Source organism: Tupaia chinensis, unplaced genomic scaffold (assembly GCF_000334495.1).
Source record: "Tupaia chinensis unplaced genomic scaffold, TupChi_1.0 Scaffold000117_2, whole genome shotgun sequence".
NCBI classification, from domain to species: domain Eukaryota; kingdom Metazoa; phylum Chordata; class Mammalia; order Scandentia; family Tupaiidae; genus Tupaia; species Tupaia belangeri.
Window position 1 is genome coordinate 9,976,960 of NW_006159583.1, and position 23,284 is coordinate 10,000,243.

At 37.6% G+C, this 23,284-nt stretch overlaps 1 protein-coding gene across 1 annotated transcript in view; it reads right to left on the bottom strand.

Moving 5' to 3' along the window:
• The window catches only part of MAP3K5 (mitogen-activated protein kinase kinase kinase 5), a gene marked incomplete at its 5' end in the record, with an annotated part of 263,294 nt that overhangs the window by 145,216 nt on the left and 94,794 nt on the right, over positions 1-23,284 (bottom strand). The window contains 2 exons of the mRNA XM_027770250.1: positions 17,809-17,979; positions 19,777-19,883. Coding sequence (XP_027626051.1) covers positions 17,809-17,979; positions 19,777-19,883 — 278 coding nt within the window. The remainder of the gene's footprint in view (positions 1-17,808; positions 17,980-19,776; positions 19,884-23,284) is intronic.

Below are 23,284 nucleotides of genomic sequence, written 5' to 3' on the forward strand. Positions count from 1 at the left end.
CATCCCTAGAAAATTCTAGCTTTGAGTAATTGTCTGAAGCTATTTCCACTTCTATTATTTTTTTCTATTTTAGTACTAAATATTTGTTGAAAAGGGTAAATCATTTGTGTTATTCAATTCATTATGATGTTTAAAAGATGCAAACTTCTCATTCAAGCTTTTAAAGCAATACATTTTGTTCAAGGATTGCCTTATTAGTAACACTATAATTCTTACCTGACTATGAACTAGCTCTATAAAAAGTGAATACGTGATGAAGTCTTCATAATAAAGACTCTCCTGTTTGCTTTCTACATCTGCACCAAGACATTCAACAAAAGTCAAAAACAAAAGAAACATTCTTGAATTGACTATTGTGAAGCATCTATATAGGAGCATCTATTTCTCAACGAAGAAGAAACCCAGCTCAAGTCAAATTCTATGTAGCTGACATGCTTTGCTGTTGCTGATGTAACAGCTGTTATTCTTTTTTTGAGATCCATAAGTATTTAAATTAGTCCATGGTGCTTTACATCTCTAGAGATATTTGTGAAATTATTTCTCATAAACTAAGAAGCAAAGCAGGATAGCATGTGAAGCAAACCAGTGCTTAATCACTCTGCTGATTTGATCTGGAGATGTGGAATAACCCTCTCTCCAAATCAAACTCTATTTGCATACATTCTTTATTATAAGAGAAAATGCAGTAAGAGAATAAAAGAACTCCAAATTCTACATCCATCCAGTCCTTTTACTACATACTTTTTTTTTCCCCTAAAGAAAGAGAAACATGCTTTTCTTTTAAAATTTTGCCAGTGGGCATGTGCACACACCAGAAGGGACAGAAAGCAAAAGAGAGAAGGAAAGTGAGAAAGCACACTCCATGGGGTAGATTCACACTGCAATTCCTTCTCCCCCATTTCTTCCTCCTTTCTAGATTTTGGGCATGCACCTGGCATGTGTTTCAAGCTGTCAGGTCAGGGCCCAAACTGTGCAGTCAGTCATGTGGGATCCAGCTTCCCTAACCACCATGGTACAGCTGCCTAGAGAATCCTGCTATTTTTAGACTCTGCTCTTTAATTTGACCAGATCCCACAATACACATTTCTATTCAGTATTTTTCATAACCACAATTTTCATCTGGGTATATATTCAAAATAATTAAAAATAAAATCTCAAAGAGAGGTTTATACACCAATGCTAATAGCAGCATTATTTATAATAGCCAAAAGGTGAAAACAACCCAAATGTCTAAAAATGAATGGATACACAAAATCCATGAAATATTATTCAGTCTTCCAAAAGAAAGAAATTCTGACATATGCTAAAACACGGATAAACATTGAGTTTGTTATGCTAAATGAAACAGCCAAACACTAAAAGAAAAAGAAAGAAACCAAAAAAGAAGTGCCCTACCACTCACATGACATATCTAGAAAATCAAATTCATAGAAACAGAAGTAGAATGGTGATTTGCCAGGGGCTAGGGGAAGAAGGGAACAGAAAGTAGTTATAAGTTTATGAGTATAGCATTTCAGTTCTTCAAGATGAAGAAAGACCTATGGATGGTGGTGATGGTTGCACAACCTGAATGTACCTAACGCTACTGAACAGTATATTTAAAATGGCAAAACTGGGGCCAGGAGATGGTGTAGTGGTTAAGTCACTGGACTCCCACAGAGCCAACTGTGGTTCGAGTTCCAGATCCAGTAGCTTTAAACTCAGGCCGGTCGCATGTACATGTGTGTCCAAGATCCCAGGAGAAGAAGGGATTGTGGTGTGGCCATCCCTGCTGGGAATGGGAGGAGGGTGAGTTCTCACTTTCTTTCTCACTGTCTCTGTTTCTACAGGAAGCACATGCATCCTAAGGCAAAACTTAAAAAAAAAAAAAAAAAAAAAAAAAGGCAAAAATGGCCAGGTTTGTTATATATATTTTATTATCCAAAAAAAAAAAAAAAAGAAAGAAAAGAAAAAAGAACAGGGCCAGTAGGTGGTCAGGCATGTGTGCATGCACGCCCAAGATCCTAAGAGGAGTATGGAGGAGAAGGGATTGCGGCATGGCCATACCACCTTGCGGGGTGAGGGGGTAGTATCTTTCTGTCTTTCTCCTCTCTGATGAGCACATGCTCCCTATGGCAAAAAGAAAAAAAAATTTTTTTTTCAATGAATGGTATTTTGTCATATTGTCATATGGGGATGTTATCCTTTAACAACTTCTCTACTTTTGAACATTTAGGTTTCTTTCAAGTTTCTGTTAAGTTAAAATTCAGTGTAGTAAGAGTTTGCACATGGCACAGGGATTAAGGCACTGGATCCCACATGGCCAACTTTGTAGTTCGAGTCTTGGGCCCAGTGGCTTGAGATTTGTGCCAGGTGTGTGTGTGTGTGAAACATATATTGATATATTCTAGGAAAGAAGGATTTTTGTACAAAATATATTTGATTAGTCTTATTAAAGATCAAAATTTCAAAAAGATTTATGTGGCAATACTGCTGAAATGTACCCATAAAAATTATTTAAGAAAAGATGTTTTATGTGCTGAATGCTTCAGTTTACCTAGCAAGAGGATAAATGAACATAAACAAGTATCTAGAAGAGAGCAGAGGAGAAGGGGATTGTGGCATGGCCATCCCCCCAGGGAGTGATTTCTCACTTTTTCTCTCTTATATCTCTGTCTCCTCTCTGGTGGGTGCATGCACTCTATGGGGGAAAAATATTCAGTGTAGTAAATATGATTATAAGCGCATCTTTGCTTCTATATCAGCTATTTATTTAGGGTAGTTTCCTAATGATAAGACTGGATCAAACAACACAAATTATTGGGTCACTGGAAAAGTCATGATGTATTTTCCTCTGTTTTTCTATGCAAAAATGTGTCATGACTTTTCTGACAACCCACTATTCCAAAGCTCTTGAAGCATTAATACCAAATTGTTTACCAGAAAGGTCTTACCAACTCACATTCCCAAGAGCAGTATAGGAGAATGATTTTTACACTGCATCTATCCCCAAACAATATTCTCATTTCTTTATCTATGCCTACTGATAGCAACAACAAATAAGGAATAGCATAGGATTTTAACTTGCATTAATTTGATTACTCCTGAAGGAGAAGTTTTTGCATGCTTATGAAAATACTTATCCTTCCAATAACTGTCCCAATTCTTTCAAATTAAAATGTAAACTCATATTCTAAGAAAGCTGGAAAGATGGAAGGAGACATATTCCAGAGAACTTTGATGGGGAGCAAGGACTAGATTAAGAGTTTGGATTTCATCGTTGAGGACAGTAAAGATTTAGAAAACAGTAAGACAGTAACAGCAGATATCAGGTGAATCTAGATATTTAATTAAAGGGGAATAGTCATATTAAACAAGTACTATTCAACTATTCAATAAAATGGATTCACTAAAGCAGAATCTCCCAAAGGAAAGAATTCCACAATGCTAAAAAACTCCCCAAGTGATTCTGATGGTCAGCCAGGTTTGGAAACAATCGCAATGGTTCGCTGAGTGAAATCCCTCCTACTCTCCCATATTCTTCTGCCTTTTCAGCATAATGCCTGCCAAATATCCAGTTCTCTAACTCATCACCCCGATAACTGAACTACATAAAGCAAGCCTTAGTCACTCTGTTTAGGTGCTCCACTGTCAGTCCCAGTTAGGAAAACTCCACAGTAACATATTAAATATCATTCTTGGAGGAGCTAGCAGGTGGCATGGTAGTTAAGGGTGCTGGACTCCCACATGGCTGACCATGGTTTCAGTCTGGATTTGGTGGCTTGCTTTCTCACTTTCTCTCTCTCTCTCACTCTCGCTCTGTTCCCCTCTGGTCAAATTAAAATAAATAAATAAACAAAGCTAAATAAAGTAATAATTTAAAAAATATATATCATCCTTGGACTTAACTTGGCCATGCAATAGCAGAGCTTCATCCAATCTATTACCCACTGAATGGAGTACTAAATCAATGTCAAAGAATGAGATCACTGTCCCAGGGAACTTGATTATAAAGCACACTGCGTGTATTAGCCAAGATCTCATGACATCCTGGAATTGCTTGGTCTCCTGGGAAACATCTATACCTGGTCTCCACTGATCTGGGTGTCATGCTGAGTTACTAAGAACTGTTCAACCTTTATGTTAGAAAAATAAAACTCATCCAAAGTCTGGAAAATCACCTTAGAGGCACAATGAAAGACTAAATGAAAATGATGTCAATGGAATGATGGTGAGATAAAACTCTGAAAATAGAGGGAAAGGGAGAAGGAGGTGACGGAAATAGAGGTAACATGAGGAAAGACTATCTTGAAGCCAAGACAAAGAAAAAGGCTACTCTGGCAAATGGAAAATAGACATTGGTCTTTATTTGCATGTTGATTGGCTTGTTACATAACTCTTCCAAAGTCAAGCCAACTCCATTAATATTGTAAAAACTCAATCTTTATTAGGCACACATTACTGTTTGAATAACACTGTCACTGACGTAAAAGACATTAGTTGATAAGGTAAGGCTCTCTGTTCTTTCCCAAGTTACTATGGAAAAATGAACATATTAATGCTAAAAATAGACTTAATGCTTTTAGTTTCCTGGCTATGGATCTTTTTTGGCATTACAACAGAAGAGACATGATTATGTGAATACACTACAAGCACCTCATTTCCTTTCAAAGTTCTGAAAATGACTTCATATCTCTCCTTACAAATGAGAACAGCATCTTTTCCTAAATGAAATATGATTGTAAGCAAGTACTGCCTATCCTCATGATCCCATGATAGCCCTGATACAGAAAATTCAAACAAGCTTCGTGTAAAAATGATACTCTATACATTGTCCCCTGTTGGCTGAAATGTTTAGCTAGACCCAGAAAAGAAGAGGACTCCTTTTTTTTAAAGGTGTTTGCCATAGGACTCCTGTATTCACTAGAAAGGAGAGAGACAGAGAGAGGAAAAGTGAGAAATTACCTCCCCCCCCGGGGGGGGTGAGGGGAGAGCAGGGATGACTACACCATGATTCTTCTCCTGGGATTGTGGGCACATATGCACACATGCCTGCCATGATTTTCAAGCTGGGTCCAGGATTTGAACTGCAGTCAGCCATGTAAGAGTCCAGCACTTCAACCACTATGCTGCCTGCTGTCCCCAAGAAGAGGACCCTTAAAATTTTGAGAAAAGGGAAGTTTATTATAGTCAGTGTCCATTTTGAGCATAGATTAAAACAAAAAATATGTAAAGAAAATACAAAATAGTTTTACCTAGTTTACACTAAAGATGTACTGTAAATGCCTACGAAATTCCAGGACTTTGACACATGTCAAAGCTTCATTTAATCCTCACAACAGAGCACTCATCCATCGCAAAGAGCTTAGTCTAAAGCAGGTGTAATAATTCTCTCCTCTCTGCTGGTGATTTGTACTGGGCTGATGAAGCACAAGGAGAATAAAACTATGGCAAGTCTGGGGTAAGTTTTTACGAGTATGCTTTCTTAGTCCTGCAATAAAGGTACAGGAAAAGACTGTTTCCTTTTTCCTCGACCAGGATATGTGACAAGGTACCATTACCACCTTCTTTAAATTATTTAAAATGTTATACTGAGCAGCTATGGCAAAAAAAAAAAGTACAACCTTTTAACCTACTAAAGGTGAACCAAAGTTCAACTACCTAAAATAAAAAAGACATTTTCAATAATAATTAAAACACACAAGAATGCATGTAAAAAAGTTGGTTATGAAACAGTGTACCACAGCAGAGTAAAAAATGTCACTGACAATCCAATAGATAGATACCTTAAAAAAAGATAGTTGAACTATTAGCAAATACGCACAACATAACATAATGTTCAACGTCGAAAAAAATGTCTATATCCTTTATTTATTATACATTGTATGCAAGCTTTGTAAAACCATAGTGTATCCTACAAAGATGTACAAGGACTATACATAAATTAGTAATCACAATTCAAAAAATAAATTTAAATAGAGGAAGAAATAGCATAATTTCAGCCATCCTCAAGAGTTTCAGTGAACTAAAATCTTCAGTTAATGGAAAAGTCATGACATATTTTTGCATAGAAAAACAGCAAAATACATCATGACTTTTCCAACAACCCAATAGCTAGGGAAATAACAATAAAAACATCAAGTGTCGAAGAACTGTTCTTTTTTTTAAATGCTTAAATTAGCAATATTTAGTTATTTATTTATTTATTCAAACCACTCACCCTCTGTCTCAGGAAAGATTCAACAATCAAAGTTTGTTATAACAACATATCATAATTTGGTGAGCTTAAAAAAACTTAAACAAGGGCCAGTCAATGGTGTAGTGGTTAAGGCAGCTGTATCCAACACGGCTGACTACTTGGTTCAAGTTCTGGACCCAGTGGCTTGAAACATACACTGGGTACATGTGCATTTGTGCCAAAAAATCCCAAAAGGAGAAGGAATTACGGTGTGACCATTTTCCACAGGGGGTATTTTCTCACTCTTTCTCTATCTCTTTCTTTCTTAAATAATTATTCTATTTTATTTATCATTATTATTATTATTATTTTAATTTGCTAGAGGGCACATGAGCTCAACAGAGAAAGAAAGGGTGGGGGACGGTGTTGGGGACAGGAGTGAGAAAGCAAGCCACTATATTTGGGACTTGAACTGCAGACGGTCATGTGAGAGGCCAGCATCTTAACCACCACACCATCTGCTGCCCGCCCCCCTCCCCCAATTTCTCTCTGGCAAGTACACATGCACTCTGGAAAATTTTAAAAAAGAAAAACTTAAACCACAAAACTTTTTCTTATTTTCTATTTTCACATTCTGAACCTCCTCTTAAAGCTTTCAGAAAACAGATCTGCACAAGGCTGTCATGTACAGTTAACTCAAACTAGACGTTATGTTCAGAGCAGTGTAAGACTTTCTCCCTCTGCTGTGGGGAAGAAACATTTAGGTTATTAATAATATTAATAACCTAATTAAAGTCGGAACTATGGGGCTGGCAGGTAGAATGGAGGTTAAGGCACTAGACTTCCACACATCCGACCACAGTTCAAGTCCCAGACCTGGTGGTTTGCTTTCTCACTTTTTCTCTCTGTCTCTCTCTGGTCAAGTTAAATGATAATAAGCAAAATTAAATAAAATTTTAAAATTAGAACTTCAAAAAAGGGTTAGTGAGCCACTATAATTATAACTGCTTGAGATTTTTTCTGCTGAGTTGAAGCTCTTATCTTTAAACTTTCCATGGTTGGTGGATCACTGTTTATTCAAGCCAAAAGAAAATGATTCAGTCCCTGGAAAGAAGCCCAAGGGATTGACTACCTGCCATCACACCCACTCCTTATCCCCACACCTGCATTTGACAAGTGAAAACTCAGAGGATTATGACTCAAAAGAGAAAGTCAGCTGAAACATCCCTTTGGAACCAATGCCTGCTCAGAGCAGGTGTCATCTGGGCTACCAGAGGTGCACTTTCCCATTGGCCCTTAACAGGGCAGTTTTCCTTTTCAGTTGCAACAAAAAGGAAGTTTGGGGACAGTACAAATATGCATGAGTGTGCATTTGCACTACTGTGGAAGTTGGGTGAAAACACTAAGAAATTCCAAATTTAATTCATAATTGTGAGGGTGTACAACACACCCATTTTAAAATTGGAGGAAGGGCCTACAGTAGGAGGCATGGAGGTTAAGGTGCTGGACTCCCACATGGTCAACTGCAGTTCGAGTCTCAGACTCGGTGGCCTGAAAATCATGCCAGGGACATGTATGTTTATACCCAGAATACAGGAGGAGAATGAAGAAGGGATTGTAGCATGGTCATTCTCCCAAGGGGTGATTTCTCACTTTCTCTCTCACTATCTCTGTCTCTCTCCAGCAAGTACACATACCCTATGGCAAAACAACAAACAAACAAAAAGCTGGAGGGGATCCTCTCTCAGTGTCTTTTAGAACAAATTAATAGACTGACAATAATGGCAGATTCTGAATAAGTGCTCTACAGTAAAAGTGACATTCTTAGATTATTAATAAATCAGTAAATGACACACAAGATCAACTTCTAAGGACTCTCCCACTAAGTCTCTGCATTCTAACAGCCTGTCATTACTAGAAAATTAATGGGTAGGTGAAAATGAAATAATAAAAATCCTGACATCTCCAAGTTGACCTGAAGACCTTGAACACAAAGTTCTTTTGAGAGACAGTTAATGTTACTAGGCTAAATGGGAATTATAAAAGGAGCCAAAGTCTGGATGTGTAGAAAGCTAAAACAAAACCAAAACACTTTCCGCTCCTTAACTGAACTTCATGTGACCTTAAATGCTCTCAGTAGCCTAAATTGTTTTGTTTTCATATGAATAGTACTTTATTCTTGTGCACTGTACACACTAACCTCATAGATGTTTTCTAGTCAAACTCACTGACCATGAAAACCAGGCTTTTTAGGATTTCCTATGCATTTCAGTATCGCTTCCATATCAAAGCATGTATTCTGGCCATAATGCCTTCCTTAGCAAAGTCTAATTCTTACAGTGCAAATCTTATGTAATAAAAAGGCCACACATTGTATAGTCCTCTTTTGTAACAGCAGAAAAAAAGAAAATGGTTAAGAAAAAACTGTAAAATTCTCTGCATTGTAGTAAAACTTAATAGTATAAACTTTAAAGTTCAAACCAAAGTTTTCAAAAGGATCTAGGAAATCATTGTCTCCAAATTTTCCTCGTTTTTTTTTTTTTTTAACTTGCTAGAGGGTATGTATGCTAGCAGAGAGAGAGAGACACAGAGAGAGGGAGAGAGAGAAAGCGCACCCCCAGTAGGGCATGATCACACTGTAATCACTTTCCTCCATTTCTCGAACTCATCAGGGACCATGGAAATGCAGACACAGGCATGTCTGCTAAGTCACAGATATTGGGATTTGAACTCTGTGGTCAGTCATGTGGGATCTGGCTCCTTCAAACCACCACCAGGCCATGAAGCCAGCCCTTTGGTTTTTACCCTTACCTCACTTTTAGTCCCTGCTATAGCTGAAATGTGCCCCCTAAAAGGTATGTGTCAGAAACTTAATCCCCGATGCAACAGTGTTGTGAGGCTGAACTAAACTCTCCCTTTATGAAAGGAGTAATGCTGTCAATTCCATAGTGGGATTAAACCTGAACATCCCAGAACCAGAACTGTAAGAAACATATATATGTTTTAATTGCCTAAAGGTGCATGCACTCACCAGGGAGAGAGAAAGCTTTTCCCATGGGGTATAGTCACACTACAATCCTTTTTCCTCCAACCGATCAGGATTTCGGGCACCCACACACACACGTACCAGGCAGATTTTTCAAGACTTTGCAGCTAGAACTTGAACTACAGTTGGCCACATGGGATCTGGCTACCTGTGCACAGTACTTAACCACAGCACTATTGGACTGGCCCGTAAATTTTTGCTCATAAGAAATGATCCAGTCTCTGGAGCAGCAGATTGCATAATGGTTACGTCACTGGACTCCCACATAGTTGACTCCAGTTGGAGTCCCAGACACAGAGGCTTAAAACTCAAGTCGGGCACGTGTGTGTGTATGTGCTCAAAATCCTGAGAGCAGAATGGTGGAGAAGGGATTGCAGAGTGGTTATCCTCCCAGGGGGTGATTTCTCACTTTCTGTCTCTCTTTCTTTCTCTGTCTCTCCACCAAATGCACACACCCTATAGCAAAAATCTCTCTGTAAAAAAGAAATGAAATGATCCTGTCTCAGGGCTGGCAGGTAGCATGGTGGTAAAGGTGCTGGACTCCCACATGGGCAATCATGGTTTGAGTACTGGATCTGGCAGCTTGCTTTCTCACTCTCCCTCTCTCTCTAGTCAAATTTAAAAAATGATAATATCAGGGACCACTAGATGGTGAAATGGTTACGTCACTGGACTCCCGTGTAGTCAACCATGGTTCAAGTCTTGGACCCAGAAACTTAAAACTCATGTCAGACATGTGTACATGCATGCCCAAAATCTTGAGAGGACACTAGAGAAGGGATTGTGGCGTGGCCATTCCCCCCGCTGGGGGGTGTGATTTCTCGCTTTCTGTCTCTGTCTCTTCAATGAGCATATGTGCCCCATAGCAAAAATCTCTCTCTGAAAAAAAAAATAATAAAGAAATGATCCAGTCTCAGGTATTTTGTTACAGCAGTACAAAATGGACCAAATTCCTCTGAACTGCTAAAAATGGTGTAACATTTTTAAAAGCTAAGATTTCTGGTTCATAACTTTAGAAAGTTTATGGGTATCTTAAAGGAAATCCTAAAGCAGTTAGCATAATGGCTATGTCACTGGACTCCCACGTTGTTGACCACGGTTCGCGTCCCGGAGCCGGTGGCTTAGAACTCACACCAGGCGCGTGTGCGTGCATGCCCAAGATCCCGAGAGGAGAATGGCGGAGAAGGGTATGCAGCGTGACCATCCCCCCTGGGGGGTGATTTCTCACTTTCTGTCTCTATGTCTCTCTCTGTCTGTCTGGTTAGTGCACGCGCCCTATAGTGAAAACCTCTCAAAAAAAAAAAAAAAACTTAATGCTAAACTTTTATGCAGAGAAACTTCAAGAGTTTTAGTGTAGATATTCCAGATCTAGAATATGCAGCTGTGAATTTTTGTTAGTCTAAATAGTGTAAAATGGAATATCATCATTTTAGTTTGCAGGTAAATCATCTTTTTGCATGTTTTAAAAACTGTTTATTGTCCATTTGTGATTCTTCTGTGCATGATCAGTTCATATCCTTTGTTCACTTTTCAATCTCTCTCTCTTTTTTTTTTCTTGCCATAGAGCATGTGTGCTCACCACAGATAAAGACAGTGAGAAGGAAGGTGAGAAATCAGCCCCCAGGGGGATGGCCATGCCACAATCCTTTCTCTTGCATTCTCCTTGGGATTTTGGTCATGCACACACATACATCCTTCGTGATTTTCAAGCCAATGGATTCAGGACTCAAAGTATGGTTGGCCATACAGGAATTCAACACCTTAACCACTACACCACCTGCTCACTCTTTTTTTCTTATATATTTTTAGGAGTTATTAATATATATTGCATACAAGTCCTGTATTTGTTCCAAGCATTTCTCCCTATGACTTATTTTTTCACTTCATTGATGTTATCTTTTATACTTATTTATATTTATCATTTCCAGTGCTCAACATTTCTTCCTACACAGATTCAAGTTTCCATTTGGTGTCACTTCCTTTCAGCTGAAAGATTTTTCTCTAATAGTTCTTGTAGTGACAGTCCACTGGAAACCATCTCTCTCAGTTTTTATTTATCCAGAATTGCTTTTATTTCACTCTCACTTTTGAAAAATATTATCACTGAATTCTGGGTTGCTTTTTTTCCTCTTAGCACTATCACAATGTTACTCCACTGTCGTTGGCTTTCTTTTGATGGAAGTCAGCACTTGTCCTGATGTAATGCACCTTATTTCTTAGGTCACATTTATGACATTTCCTTGCATTTCTGTTTTTCAGTCATTTTATTATGATGTGCCAAGGAATGATTTTCTTTCATATTTATCTTGCTTGCATTTTCTGAGCTTTGTAGATCTGTGGGCTGTTTGTTCAATCAAATTGGATAATATTTGGCCACTAATTCTTCAAATATTTTTCTTCCTTATCATTCTCTCCCCTCTCCTTCAAGATTCCAATTAAAAGTATGTTAGAGCATATGAAAAAAAGTGCATGACCACTAATCAACAGAGAAATGCACAATGAGGTATCATTTTACCCCAGTTAGAATGGCTAGTATATATTAAAAAAATAAATAAAATAAAATAAAATAAAAAGACAAAACACCACTGGTAAGGATGCAGAGAAAGAAAACTCTTCTACACTGTTGAGGGGAGTGTAAATTAGTACAGTCATGATGGAAAACGGTATGAAGGTCCACAAAAACAGTTCTAAAACTAGAACTATTGTATGGGAAACCAGCAAGTGGCGTGGTGGTAAAGATGCTAGACACTCCCACATGGCCAGCCACAATTCGAGTCCTGGACCTGGTGGTTTGCTTTCTCACTTTCCTTCTCTCTCTCTCTCTATTTTTCTGTGTGTGTGTGTGTTCAAATTAAAATAAATGAATGAATAAATAAAACTAAATAAATAATAATTTTTTAAAAAAAAGAACTATTGTAAGATCCAGAATACCTACTATTAGGCATTTATCAAACAAAGGAAAATATGTACACTCTAATATTTATTCACAATAGACAAGATATGGAAACAAACCCAAGGTTTCATCAAAAGATAAATGGGTAAAGAAAATATGATACACACACACAATAAATGCTGCTTAATCACCATGTCACCTGGCCCTGAAAATTCTGAATGTTCTTCACACAAAATGAGAACAAAGAGTTGAAATGATGGATGTGCTAATCGCCCTGATTTAATCATCATGTGCTGTATTCTTATACTGAAAAATCACATTGTATTCCATAAATATGTACAATTATTATATGCCATAAAAATTATAATTAAACAAATGTAACGCAAACAAGATACTGATGCCTTTACTAAGCCAATAGCTTGAGCACAGAGAGCTTCAGGTGGCTGGCACGGCATGACAGCTGACAGTGATCCTAGTGGCCACCAGGAGAGGCTGTGGATGTACTAAAACACAGAAAACAGATGGCTGTGACAAATGTGACTGTAGAGAATATATTATATCCTAATAACCAAGTGGCTAAAGTGAAGGTAATGAGTACATAGGCTCAGGACAGCATAAAGAGGTTAAAAACACATACTTTTTAATACATAAAGAGAAGGCAAGATTCCAAAGACTTATTACTAAAAGAATATTCAATATTCATCAAGTTTTCTTACACTGTAAAACTGGCCCCACCAGGAACTCAAGGGCACTGTTGGTGGGGATGTAAATTAGTACAGTCAGTACGGTAGTCCCTCAAAAAACTAGAAATAGAACTACCTAGAGGTCCAGAAATACCACCACTGGGCATAAATCCAAAGAAAAGAAAATCAGGTTGTCTGAGAGACACCTGCACTCCTGTGTTTAATGTAGCACACTCTTCACAGATGCTGATATACAGAACCAACAAAAGGGCCTAACAAATGATAACTGAGTAAAGAAGATGTGGTACCTATCCCCAATAGAATTCAGCCACAAAAACAGATGAATTCCTGCAATTTGAGGCAAGATAGATGACCCTGGAGGAACTAATGCTCAGTGAAATAAGCCAAGCACAGAAAGACAAATATCCTATATTCTCACTCATTAGTGGAAGCTAAAAAAGTTCGATTCCATAGAAGTACAAAGTGAAACAGTACATACCAGCAGCTGGGAAGGAAAGTGGGAAGAACTTGGTTAACAGACCCAGGACTACAAGTAAATAAATGGAATGATTTCTAGAGCACTACACAATAGTAGGGTAACTACTATAATGGGACAGTTCAATAACACAAAGTAATGACAAATATTTGAGATGGTAGATGTGTTTAGTACTCTGACAGGATTATATATCACATGCACATTACATACATGTATTGAAAGATCACACTATGGGGACCAGCAGCTGGTGCAAAGGCTATGTCACTGGACTCCCATGTAGTCGACTGTGGTTCGAGTCCCGGACCCAGTGGCTTAAACTCACACTGGGCGTGTGTGTGTGTGCGCCCAAGATCCCGAGAGGAGAATGGAGGAGAAGGGACTGTGGCATGGCCATCCCCCCGGGGGGTGATTTCTCCTTTCTGCCTCTCTGTCTCTGTCTGTCTTTCTGGTGAGCACACATACCCTACAGCAAAAACCTCTTTAAAAAAATCTGAAAGATCACATTATGGCACATAAAAAGATACCATTATATGTCAATTAAAAATTATTTTTAAAAAATCTGTCTACCACTTCAAAATGAAAGAAGTATGTTAGATCATTCAATGCTATTCTATAGATCATTGAGACTATTAATTTCTTATCAATCCCTTTCTCTCCTCTGCTTCAATTCAAATTATTTCTAATATTCTACTTTCAAGTTTATTGATCTTTTCTTGTATTGTGTCCTATCAGTTCTTAGTCCTGTCTGATAACACTTTGACTTCAGATACTGTATTTTTCAGTTGTAGAGTTTCCATTTGTTTCTTTTTCAGTTTTATCTATGTCCCATTAATTCCTCACACTTTTATCCATTACTTCCCAAAATAATTCTTTAACATATTTATCATTGTTATTTTTATGTCTTTATCTTATCATTCTAAACTGTGTTATTCAGAAGTCTATTTCTATGACTTTTTTTTTCTGACTACAGATGATACATCCTTATTTCTTCACTTCTGTAGTAGTTTCTTAAGGTGTAGGAGAAATTTTGAATGATGAGTTGCAGAGGGTTTGGATTTTGTTATCCTCCTCTTAGGAGTGCTGAGTTTTGTTGTTCACCTTAATCATGTGGAGACTTGGTTTAGATTTAATTAGGGTGGCTCTGTTGCTTTTACTCTTGGTTTCAGCACCTTGCCTTAGTACTGAGATGTGCTTTTATTCCTAAGGCTTGGCCCATCTGGAGTTTCAGTGGCAAGTTGAAACTATTTACAAAGCGCCTTTAACTTAGTGAGATTCAAACTCCAAACTCCGTCTTCCCTGCAGTGGACAGCTGCTAAAATCTCTGCTCAAGCTTTTTTAGCCCATCAGCTGCTATCTTTCCTGGGCTCCTTAGAGTTTTTCTCTGTATTCAAATAATTCAGGTGTTAAGCCAAACTCTAAAAGGGACTTTATACACAAATTTGGGTCTCCTCCCTCTGGAACTTCTTTATTCAGGGGTTATCCCACTCAATTTTCAGGGACTATGGCAGCCTCACACTGACTCATCAGACCAGTAAGATGATAAATTTGTTTGAGTTGTATGTGCCCTGTGATCTGTGGACCAGAGAGTGCCCCCAGGGGAAACCATTTAACTGTGAATTCTACTCAGTAGTGTGGTGCCCTTCCGCCATGGATCAAAATCTCTCCAGTTCCTGAATGCTTTTAGTCACTCTTTGGTGCTTTCCAACTTTTAAAAAAGTGTTTTTCCAGCATTTATAATTGCTATTGGCAGAAGGTTCAGGGCAACAGAATCTAGTGTGCCATTTTCAAAAGCCAGAATCATAAGCAGGAGTAAATTTTAATGCAGTCCATTTTCCCAGTCTTTTCTTGTACAGTTTATGGTATTTTTAAGCCTTGTTTAGGAAATATTTTTCTCCCTCAAAGTCATAAATATTTAATTATTTTATTCTAAAACCTCTTTTTTCTGTAGTTTTATCTTCAATTCACTTAGATTTCATTTTTGTGCATGGCTTAAAATAGGGATCTAGGGCCAGACAATAGTGTAGCAGTAAAAAATATGACTCTCATATGAAGGGAAGAAAAGACAAGATTTTCAGATCAACAAAACCTGAAAGAATTTACAGACACACCAGACCAGCTCTCCAAGAACTTCTGAAGGGTATGCTATGTCAGGAAAACTAAATACAGACACCCAGAAATAAGAGTTCAAAAACAACTAAGAACATGGCCAACTTAATGGTAGGGACAAGTCTGGAGTTGAATGTCATCTTCCAGAATTTAAACAGAAATATCGGACCACACCAGAAGATAAAGTACATGAGACTGAACTGGTGAAATAGAATGTTATCACTTTTGACTGAAACATTACTAATTTTCTTCTATGCTTTTGTTTTCCAGATTTAAGGATTTTTGTCTTCTCTTGAGCTGTTGATAGGTTCATGTACCTATTAATTGAACAAAATCCTAACCTGATTTCTGGCTAAGTCTTAAGCAAAGTTCTCTTAACATTTTTTGATTTTGATTTATGAAAGCAAAACTGCTTTTCTTTAAATTAAAATATATATTTAAAAATATCTATTTAATAACCACAGTAAGATAGATAGCCTCAGCTAGGTGCTACTTTATAGTATATTCATTCTTTTTTTAAAAGAATTATTTATTTCCATTTATTATTATTTTTTTAAACTTGACCAGAGAGAGAGAGAAAGCAAGCTACCCAGGTCCGGGACTCAAACCACAGTCAGCCATGTGGGAATCCAGTTCCTTTAACCACCATGCCACCTGCTGGCCCCTATAGTATATTCATTCTAATCACAGAGTTTCATGCCTAGAGTCAGACAAATGTTCACAGATATGTATATGCCAGCTGAACTTGCTATTGAAAGTAGTTAGATTAATTAAGATATTTTCGAATCAATAAAATGTGTGTGTGGGAGAAGAATGGAAAGCAACTGTAGATACCAGAGAAAGTGTGAAAAGAGGGTAGGAAATGGCAGAGAGTGAAATAGGGGAACTGGACAGGAAATAACATGTATGATTAAGACACTATACAGTGTATTCTAGATGGCAAATTGCATTTTGTATGCTGTGATGATCTTCAGTGAATGAATGTAAAATAAATATGTATATATATAAATATACTTATTTATATATAGATATATATATGAGACACTCTGCGAGACACATTAAGACCCTATTAGGGACATGTGCTCTCTCTCTCTCTCTCTCCTATCATGGGAGAAATAAATGAATAAACTTAAAAATCAAAAAAAAAAGAGATCAAATTTTATTTTTTATTTTTCCTAGGAGATAAATTTTCCCAGTACTATTATGAAGAGTTTTTCCTTTCCCTCTGGCTCATGAAGCCTTCCCTATCATAAATATAGTCTCATACACACACACACACACATAGTCTCACATGTCTCACATAAACACACACACATGTGTGTGTGTGTTCTAGGTTCTCTATTCTATTCCACTGTCTTGTTTATCTTTGCCTATAGCCACACTGCACTATCCTAACCAATACAGCTTTATAGTAAGTCTTCTTATATAATAGAACAAGTCCCTCCACAATTCTTCTCTAAAACTGATCTGCTTTTATTGTCCTTCTTTCTTCTTTTCTTTCTTTTTTCTCCTTTGTTTTTTCTTACTTGTGAGAGGACATATGCACTCACCAGAGAGAGACAGGACAGAGAAAGAGAATGAGAGAGAGAAAGCACCTTCCACTGGAGCGTGGTCACACTACAAACCCTTCTTCTCCATTTCTCCATTCTATCAAGATTTCGGGCACACATGCACATATGCTCAGTGTGTTTTTCATGCTGCCAGGGCCAGAACTCAAACCACACAGTTGGCCATGTGGGATGCTGCTCCCTTAACCACAAAGTCATGAGGCTGGCCCACACTCTTTATTCTTTCAAATGAATTTTGGAATCAGTTTGTCAAATTACATGAAAAGCCTTGCTGGGGAAAATTAACGTTTTGGAAATATAAAGGGTTCTCATTCACAAATTCGGTATATTTTTTCATTCATTCAGATCTTTTATAACATCTTCCTATAAATTTCTATAGATTTTCCCACAAAAACTATACTTTGTCATTTAAATTATATGTTTTAAAATACATTTTTAAATTATATTTTCTTTTAAAAAATTTTTTTAAATTATTTTATTTAACCTTATTTATTTATTCTAATTTGACCAGAGAGGGACAGAGTGAGAGAGAGATAGGGAAAGTGAGAAAGCAAACCACCAGGTCCACAACTCAAATAGCGTTCAGCCATGTGGAAGCCTAGCGCCCTTAACCACCACGCCTCCTGCCAGCCCCTAAAAATTATATTTTCTTGAATTACTTTTTCTTCTAATTTTTTCCAATTTACTTTGTCATTTTAAATGAATTTCATCAAATTACTTACTAAAGCTATAGATCTAAGATTTAGTTTATAATATGTACTCTAGTGGGTAATAGTAATACTTTAATACTCTAGTTTATAAACAATTTCATGTCATGAATTTATCAAGTAAGTAGCTTACTTAAATCCTATAGACTTACCAAGAAGCTCCATGGTCTCTACTTTCAGTGTCTGTAAAATTAGAGTCCAAAAACATATCTTTGTAGATCCGACCAACTAGGCAATACATATCTGAAGCAACTTGCCCTTCACTTTGTACCATGGGGATCATAATATCAAGAGCTTTTGCTCTATCTCCAGGGAGATTTCTCCTAAGATAGAAAATATTATTATTTCAATATAGAATACAGAAACAATATAGGTCAATTATTTAAAAACTTTAATACATTGATTCACACTAGTTATGTTTGGAAGGATAAAATCAACAATTAGATTTTGAGTGTTTTGTAAATATCTTTTTTTTTTTTAACCCTATTGGTGTGTCTACTGGGTTTATTGAAGATCTCTTTTGAGATACTTTTCTGATAGCAGTGAAGGATTGAAACTTACTAGCCACAATCCTTCCAAGTTTCCTACAGCCTTTCTGCAGGATCAGGTTGGTAGAGTGAGACTAGGAGTGTAGTCTGTAACCTTGAATGGGGCAGCGTAAATTATTCCAAATAGGGACAAATCCTTGATCTTAGGTTTCAAATGGTTCTTGCTCCAAAACACTGAATAAACTAATTCACAGACAATTTTCAAACCAAATCTAACCTAAAAGTTGACTAATCAATACATATGAACAGCTGATTAACTAAGAAAGCATCTTATGAAGTGCATTTTAAAATAGCATGTACATATACATAGATCTTGACCATTTCTTGGACCTTGAAAACATAATGCTAAGTGAAAGAAGCCAATCACAAAAGACTTTGTAATGAATAATTCCATTTATATGAAATGTACAGAACAGACAAGTTCTATAAAGACAAAAAATAGACTAGTGGTTGCCCATGGCTGTGGAATTTAGAGGGAAATAGCAGGTGGATCAAGTAATCTCATCTAAGTCTATCCAATCCAAAGAAAAAGATATCTAATAACTTATTTTAAATTCATTTTTATTAAATTATACATTTATTAATTTACTAAAATTAGCAAGTTTTACAGTTTGGGCAGTTAAAGGACAGTCATAACTCTGGTAGAGTGGCATAGTGACTTTTTCTCTCTAGACATAGGCAGTCAAACCTAGAGATAAATAGCACAGATCCAGCATCACATCAGATAGATTGAGATCTGAGCCTGTTTCATGGTATGTTCATGGTGAGCCTTGAAGAACAGTTATTCAACCCTCCCAAGCCTCAGTTACCTGTCTATAAAACGACCATCAAGATTTATGTGACACATGGTAAGTGTTCAATAAATGTGATGTCTCCTCCCTCTTCTCATCATCCTCTTCAGCTATAGTAATTACATATAGAGTCAGCCCTCTCACCCTGGAGGAGTAGCACGGCTAACTAGGCTTTGGACAGTTAGGTGCCCTAGTCCCTCTGCAGAGCTTCTGGGCAGGCAGTGGCAATGAGACATGCCATGATGCACTCAGAAGGCATAGAGGTGGAGCTGGAAGTGACAGTCAGTCCTCATCCTAGTGACTCATGAGCACAGAATCTAAAATGTGACCAAGAGAGTTTTGATTACATTTATGCACATTCAAAGCTGTCCCAGTAAAAACATTCTTTGATTAGAAAAATGTTCACCCAGACATGACTTTCACTCTGTTTTAGTTCATTTTTGTGTGAATAACCATTTGATGTCGAGTACATGTGCGTAAAAGTAATATCACATTCGTATAATTTTAAAACTCCTATTAAACATAAATGGCAAATACCAATTTTGACAGAAAAGAAAAAGAATTCTGAGTATTTAAGAGCATTATACACAGTGTAGGACTTTTTTTATCAACAAAAAAATTAGAATGCATACTTCTTATATTTTACATGATTGAGATGGATATGTTAACATTACATTCTAGGGAGTTGTTGCACTCCCACAGTAAACACATGTCCTATAAGAACCTGCAGGGTGAACAATAATATATCAGCACACAGTAGAAGGGGCATCTCTGTTCTTACCTGTTCAGTGCAAAGGCATAATGAAACTTCACATGGTGATGGGAGGCCAAGTCAAAGGTTGGCAGTTTTTCTAAAGTCTCTACCAGCTTCACAATAGAATCATAGTCCTTTCAAACAAGAGTAAAACAGCATGGTTTTAAGCCACTGTGAGAAAGTTCTGACAGTGAAATGTCTTTTGACAACTAAATATCTGAATCTGAGAAGGGCATGAAGAGAAGGTAAGGACCAGCAGGTGGCATGGTGGTTAAGGTGCTAGACTCCCACATGGCTGGCCACAGTTCGAGTGCCAGATCTGGCGGCTTGCTTTCTCATTTTTCGTCTTTCTTTCTCATGAGCGCATATGCCCTATAGCAAATTAAAAACTACTAAAAACAAGGGACCAGCAGTTGGCATAATGGCTATGTCACTGGACTCCCATATAGTTGACCACAGTTCGAGTCCTGGATCCAATGGCTTAAACTCATGCCGGGCGTGTGTGTATGTGTGCCCAAGATCTCGAGAGGAGAAAGGAGGAGAAGGGATGTGGTGTGGCCATCCCCCCGGGATGATTTCTCGCTTTCTGTCTCTCTGTCTGTCTCTCTTTCTGGCAAGCACATGCGCCCTATAGCAAAAACCTCTCAAAAAAAAAAAAAAAAAACCATAATAAATAAAATAAATAATTCTTAACAAAGGAGAGAAGGTAGAATCTAAAGGATACTTTGATAAACCTGGAAGAAAGTGTGACCGTTCTGGTTTAGATTATATGAATTAAAACATTAGAAGGGGCCAGACAGTGGTGCAGCAGTAACACAATCCTCTGTATGGCTGACCCACATAGTGAGGTTCTGGGTTTGTATCCAGGGACCTCTGTGAACACACAAGTAGATACATGCTCGTGATTTGAAGTTGACTAAAGGTGAGTGTGGATCGTGGCAAAAGGACCCTCTTTGCTTTCTGTCTCTCTCTCTTGCTCATAGAAAAAAGAAAGAATTTTTTTTTAAAAAAATAGAACTATAGAGTTACTGCAGTCCCCCTTACCCATGGTTTCACTTTCCATGGTTTCAGTTACTTATCATCAACCACAGTCTGTAATCAGACATTTAAGATGAAGATAGACCAGATTCACATTACTTTCATTACGGTATATTGTTAAAATTGTTCTATTGTACTTATCGCTGTAAACTTGTTACTGTGCCTAACTATAAATTAAAATTTACCATATGTATAGGGAAAAAAAACATAGTATTAATATCTATACAGTGTAGGGGAACAGCAAATGGCATGGTGGTTAAGGCGCTGGATACTCCCACATGGCTGACCATGGTTCAAGTCTCGGACCTGCCAGCTTTCTCTCATTCTTTCTCTCTCTCTCCCACACACACACATCTCTGTTTGGTCAAGATAAAATAAATGAATGAATAAATAAAATAAAATTAATTTTTAAAAAAATTATCTATAGAGTTTGGAACTACCCACAGTTTCAGGTATTTATTGGAGGTCTTAAAATGTATCCCCCATGGAACCAGCAGTTGTCGTAATGGCTATATCGTTGGACTCCCATGTGGTCTACCGTGGCTTGAATCCTGTACCAGGTGGCTTAAACTCAGGCCAGGTGTGTGTGCATGCGTGCCCAAGATCCCGAGAAAAAAATGAAGGAGAAGGGATTGCGGCATGGCCATCCTCCCTGGAGGGTGATTTCTTGCTTTGTGTCTCTCCGTCTCTGTCTTTCTGGCGAGCGCACGTGCCCTATGGCAAAAACCTCTCCAAAAAAAAAGGAGCGCACGTCCCCTATGCCATAAACCTCTCCAAAAAAAAAAAATGTATCTCCTATAGATCGGGGGGGCGGGGGGGGACCACTGTACCATCTTTCACAAAAATCAAACCAAACCAAACAACAAAGAAAGACCTAGTATGATATTGCTCTGCTGTCTAAATGACTCTGGGTGGTTTACTACTTCACAGAGCCGTATTTCTGGCATACAACATTCTACCCATTACTTTCAGGAAAATAAAAAATTGCAACGACATGGAGCAATAGACTGAATTTCTGTTATAAGTAATGGAACGGTTTTATTTCACATGCGTAAACTGCTCGAGCCAGGACAGCCTAAAGGCAACAGCTCTCCACATGTGCAAGCCTCTCTTGTCCACGTGAGTCACTACATAAACCTGAAAGACTGGGAGTAAGAACAAAAAACTAGAAATCATTTAAGTTTTACTATAAAAATCTAATAATGGGGCTGGTAGGTGGCATGATGGTTAAGGTGCTGGACTTTCACATGGCCAACTGCAATTTGAGTCTTAGATCTGACGGCTTACTTTATCACTTTCTATTTCTCTCTCTCTCATGAATGCACATGCTTTATAGCAAATTAATAATAAAAATAATAAGTATAATTAAATAAATAAGTCTTAAAGAAACAAACAAAAGTCATAATGGAAGCCAGACAGTGGCCAGATGGTAGCTGGTAGAGTGGTAAAATACAGCACTCTTTGAAGGAATCTCACATGGGAAGTTTCCTGGTTCAAGTTCAGAGACATCCCTGGGTACTCCAGGCACATGTTTGCCCATGAAATAGGGCTGGCTGAATGTTAGGGGGTGGGTTGTAGTGTCAGGCCTGTTTTGGAAATGCTGTCTCTATCACTCATGAAATAAACGAATAAAGTAAAAAAAAAAAAAAACCTCAAACCCCCCAACTCAGAAAAGATTTTATTCTACTTAACATTTTTTTTTGAGAGGTTTTTGCTATAATGTGCTCTTGAGAAAGACGGAGAGGAACAGAGAGACAGAAATCAAGAAAGCACCCACGGGGGTGATGGCCACGTCGCAATGCCTTCTCCATTCTCCTCTTGGGATCTTGGGCATGCACACACATATGCCCGGTGTGAGTTTAAGCTACCAGGTCCAGGACTCGAATCATGGTCAACTACATGGGAGTCCAGCGACATAGCCATTATGCCAACTGCTGGTCCCACTACTTAACATTTTTTTAAAATTTTAACACATTGATAAAAATGATAAATAGCATGTAAGTTTGACATAATGTTACATATTGAGTCATCGGAAAAGTCTAACATATTTTTCTGTTTTTCTATGAAAAATGCATCATGACTTTTCTGATGACCTAATATTTTAAAAGTTGTTTTTTATAATTAATCAATTTCCTGTTTCTTGCTTCTGCCTAGTTGGGTCTGACACTATCAATTTCAAGCAACATAATTGAAAGAGTAAAAGATATATACAGAAAGCTCTAAAAATGACTAGTATGTGCCAAAACAAAGCTTTTACTTATTGACTGACAGGTGTGCCTGAGGCCAGCAGAATGGAACAGGCCATCACAGGTTAGCAGATTTTTCTTTTTTTCTTTTGTTATTTTGGAGGGAAAAGTCAGCTCTTCATCATATAACTCTTTTTTTTTTAATTTATTTTTATTTTTTTTAAGAGAGATTTTTGCTATAGGGTGCGTGCACTCGCCAGAGAGACAGAAAGTGAGAAATCAACCCCCAGGGGGGATGGCCACGCCGCAAT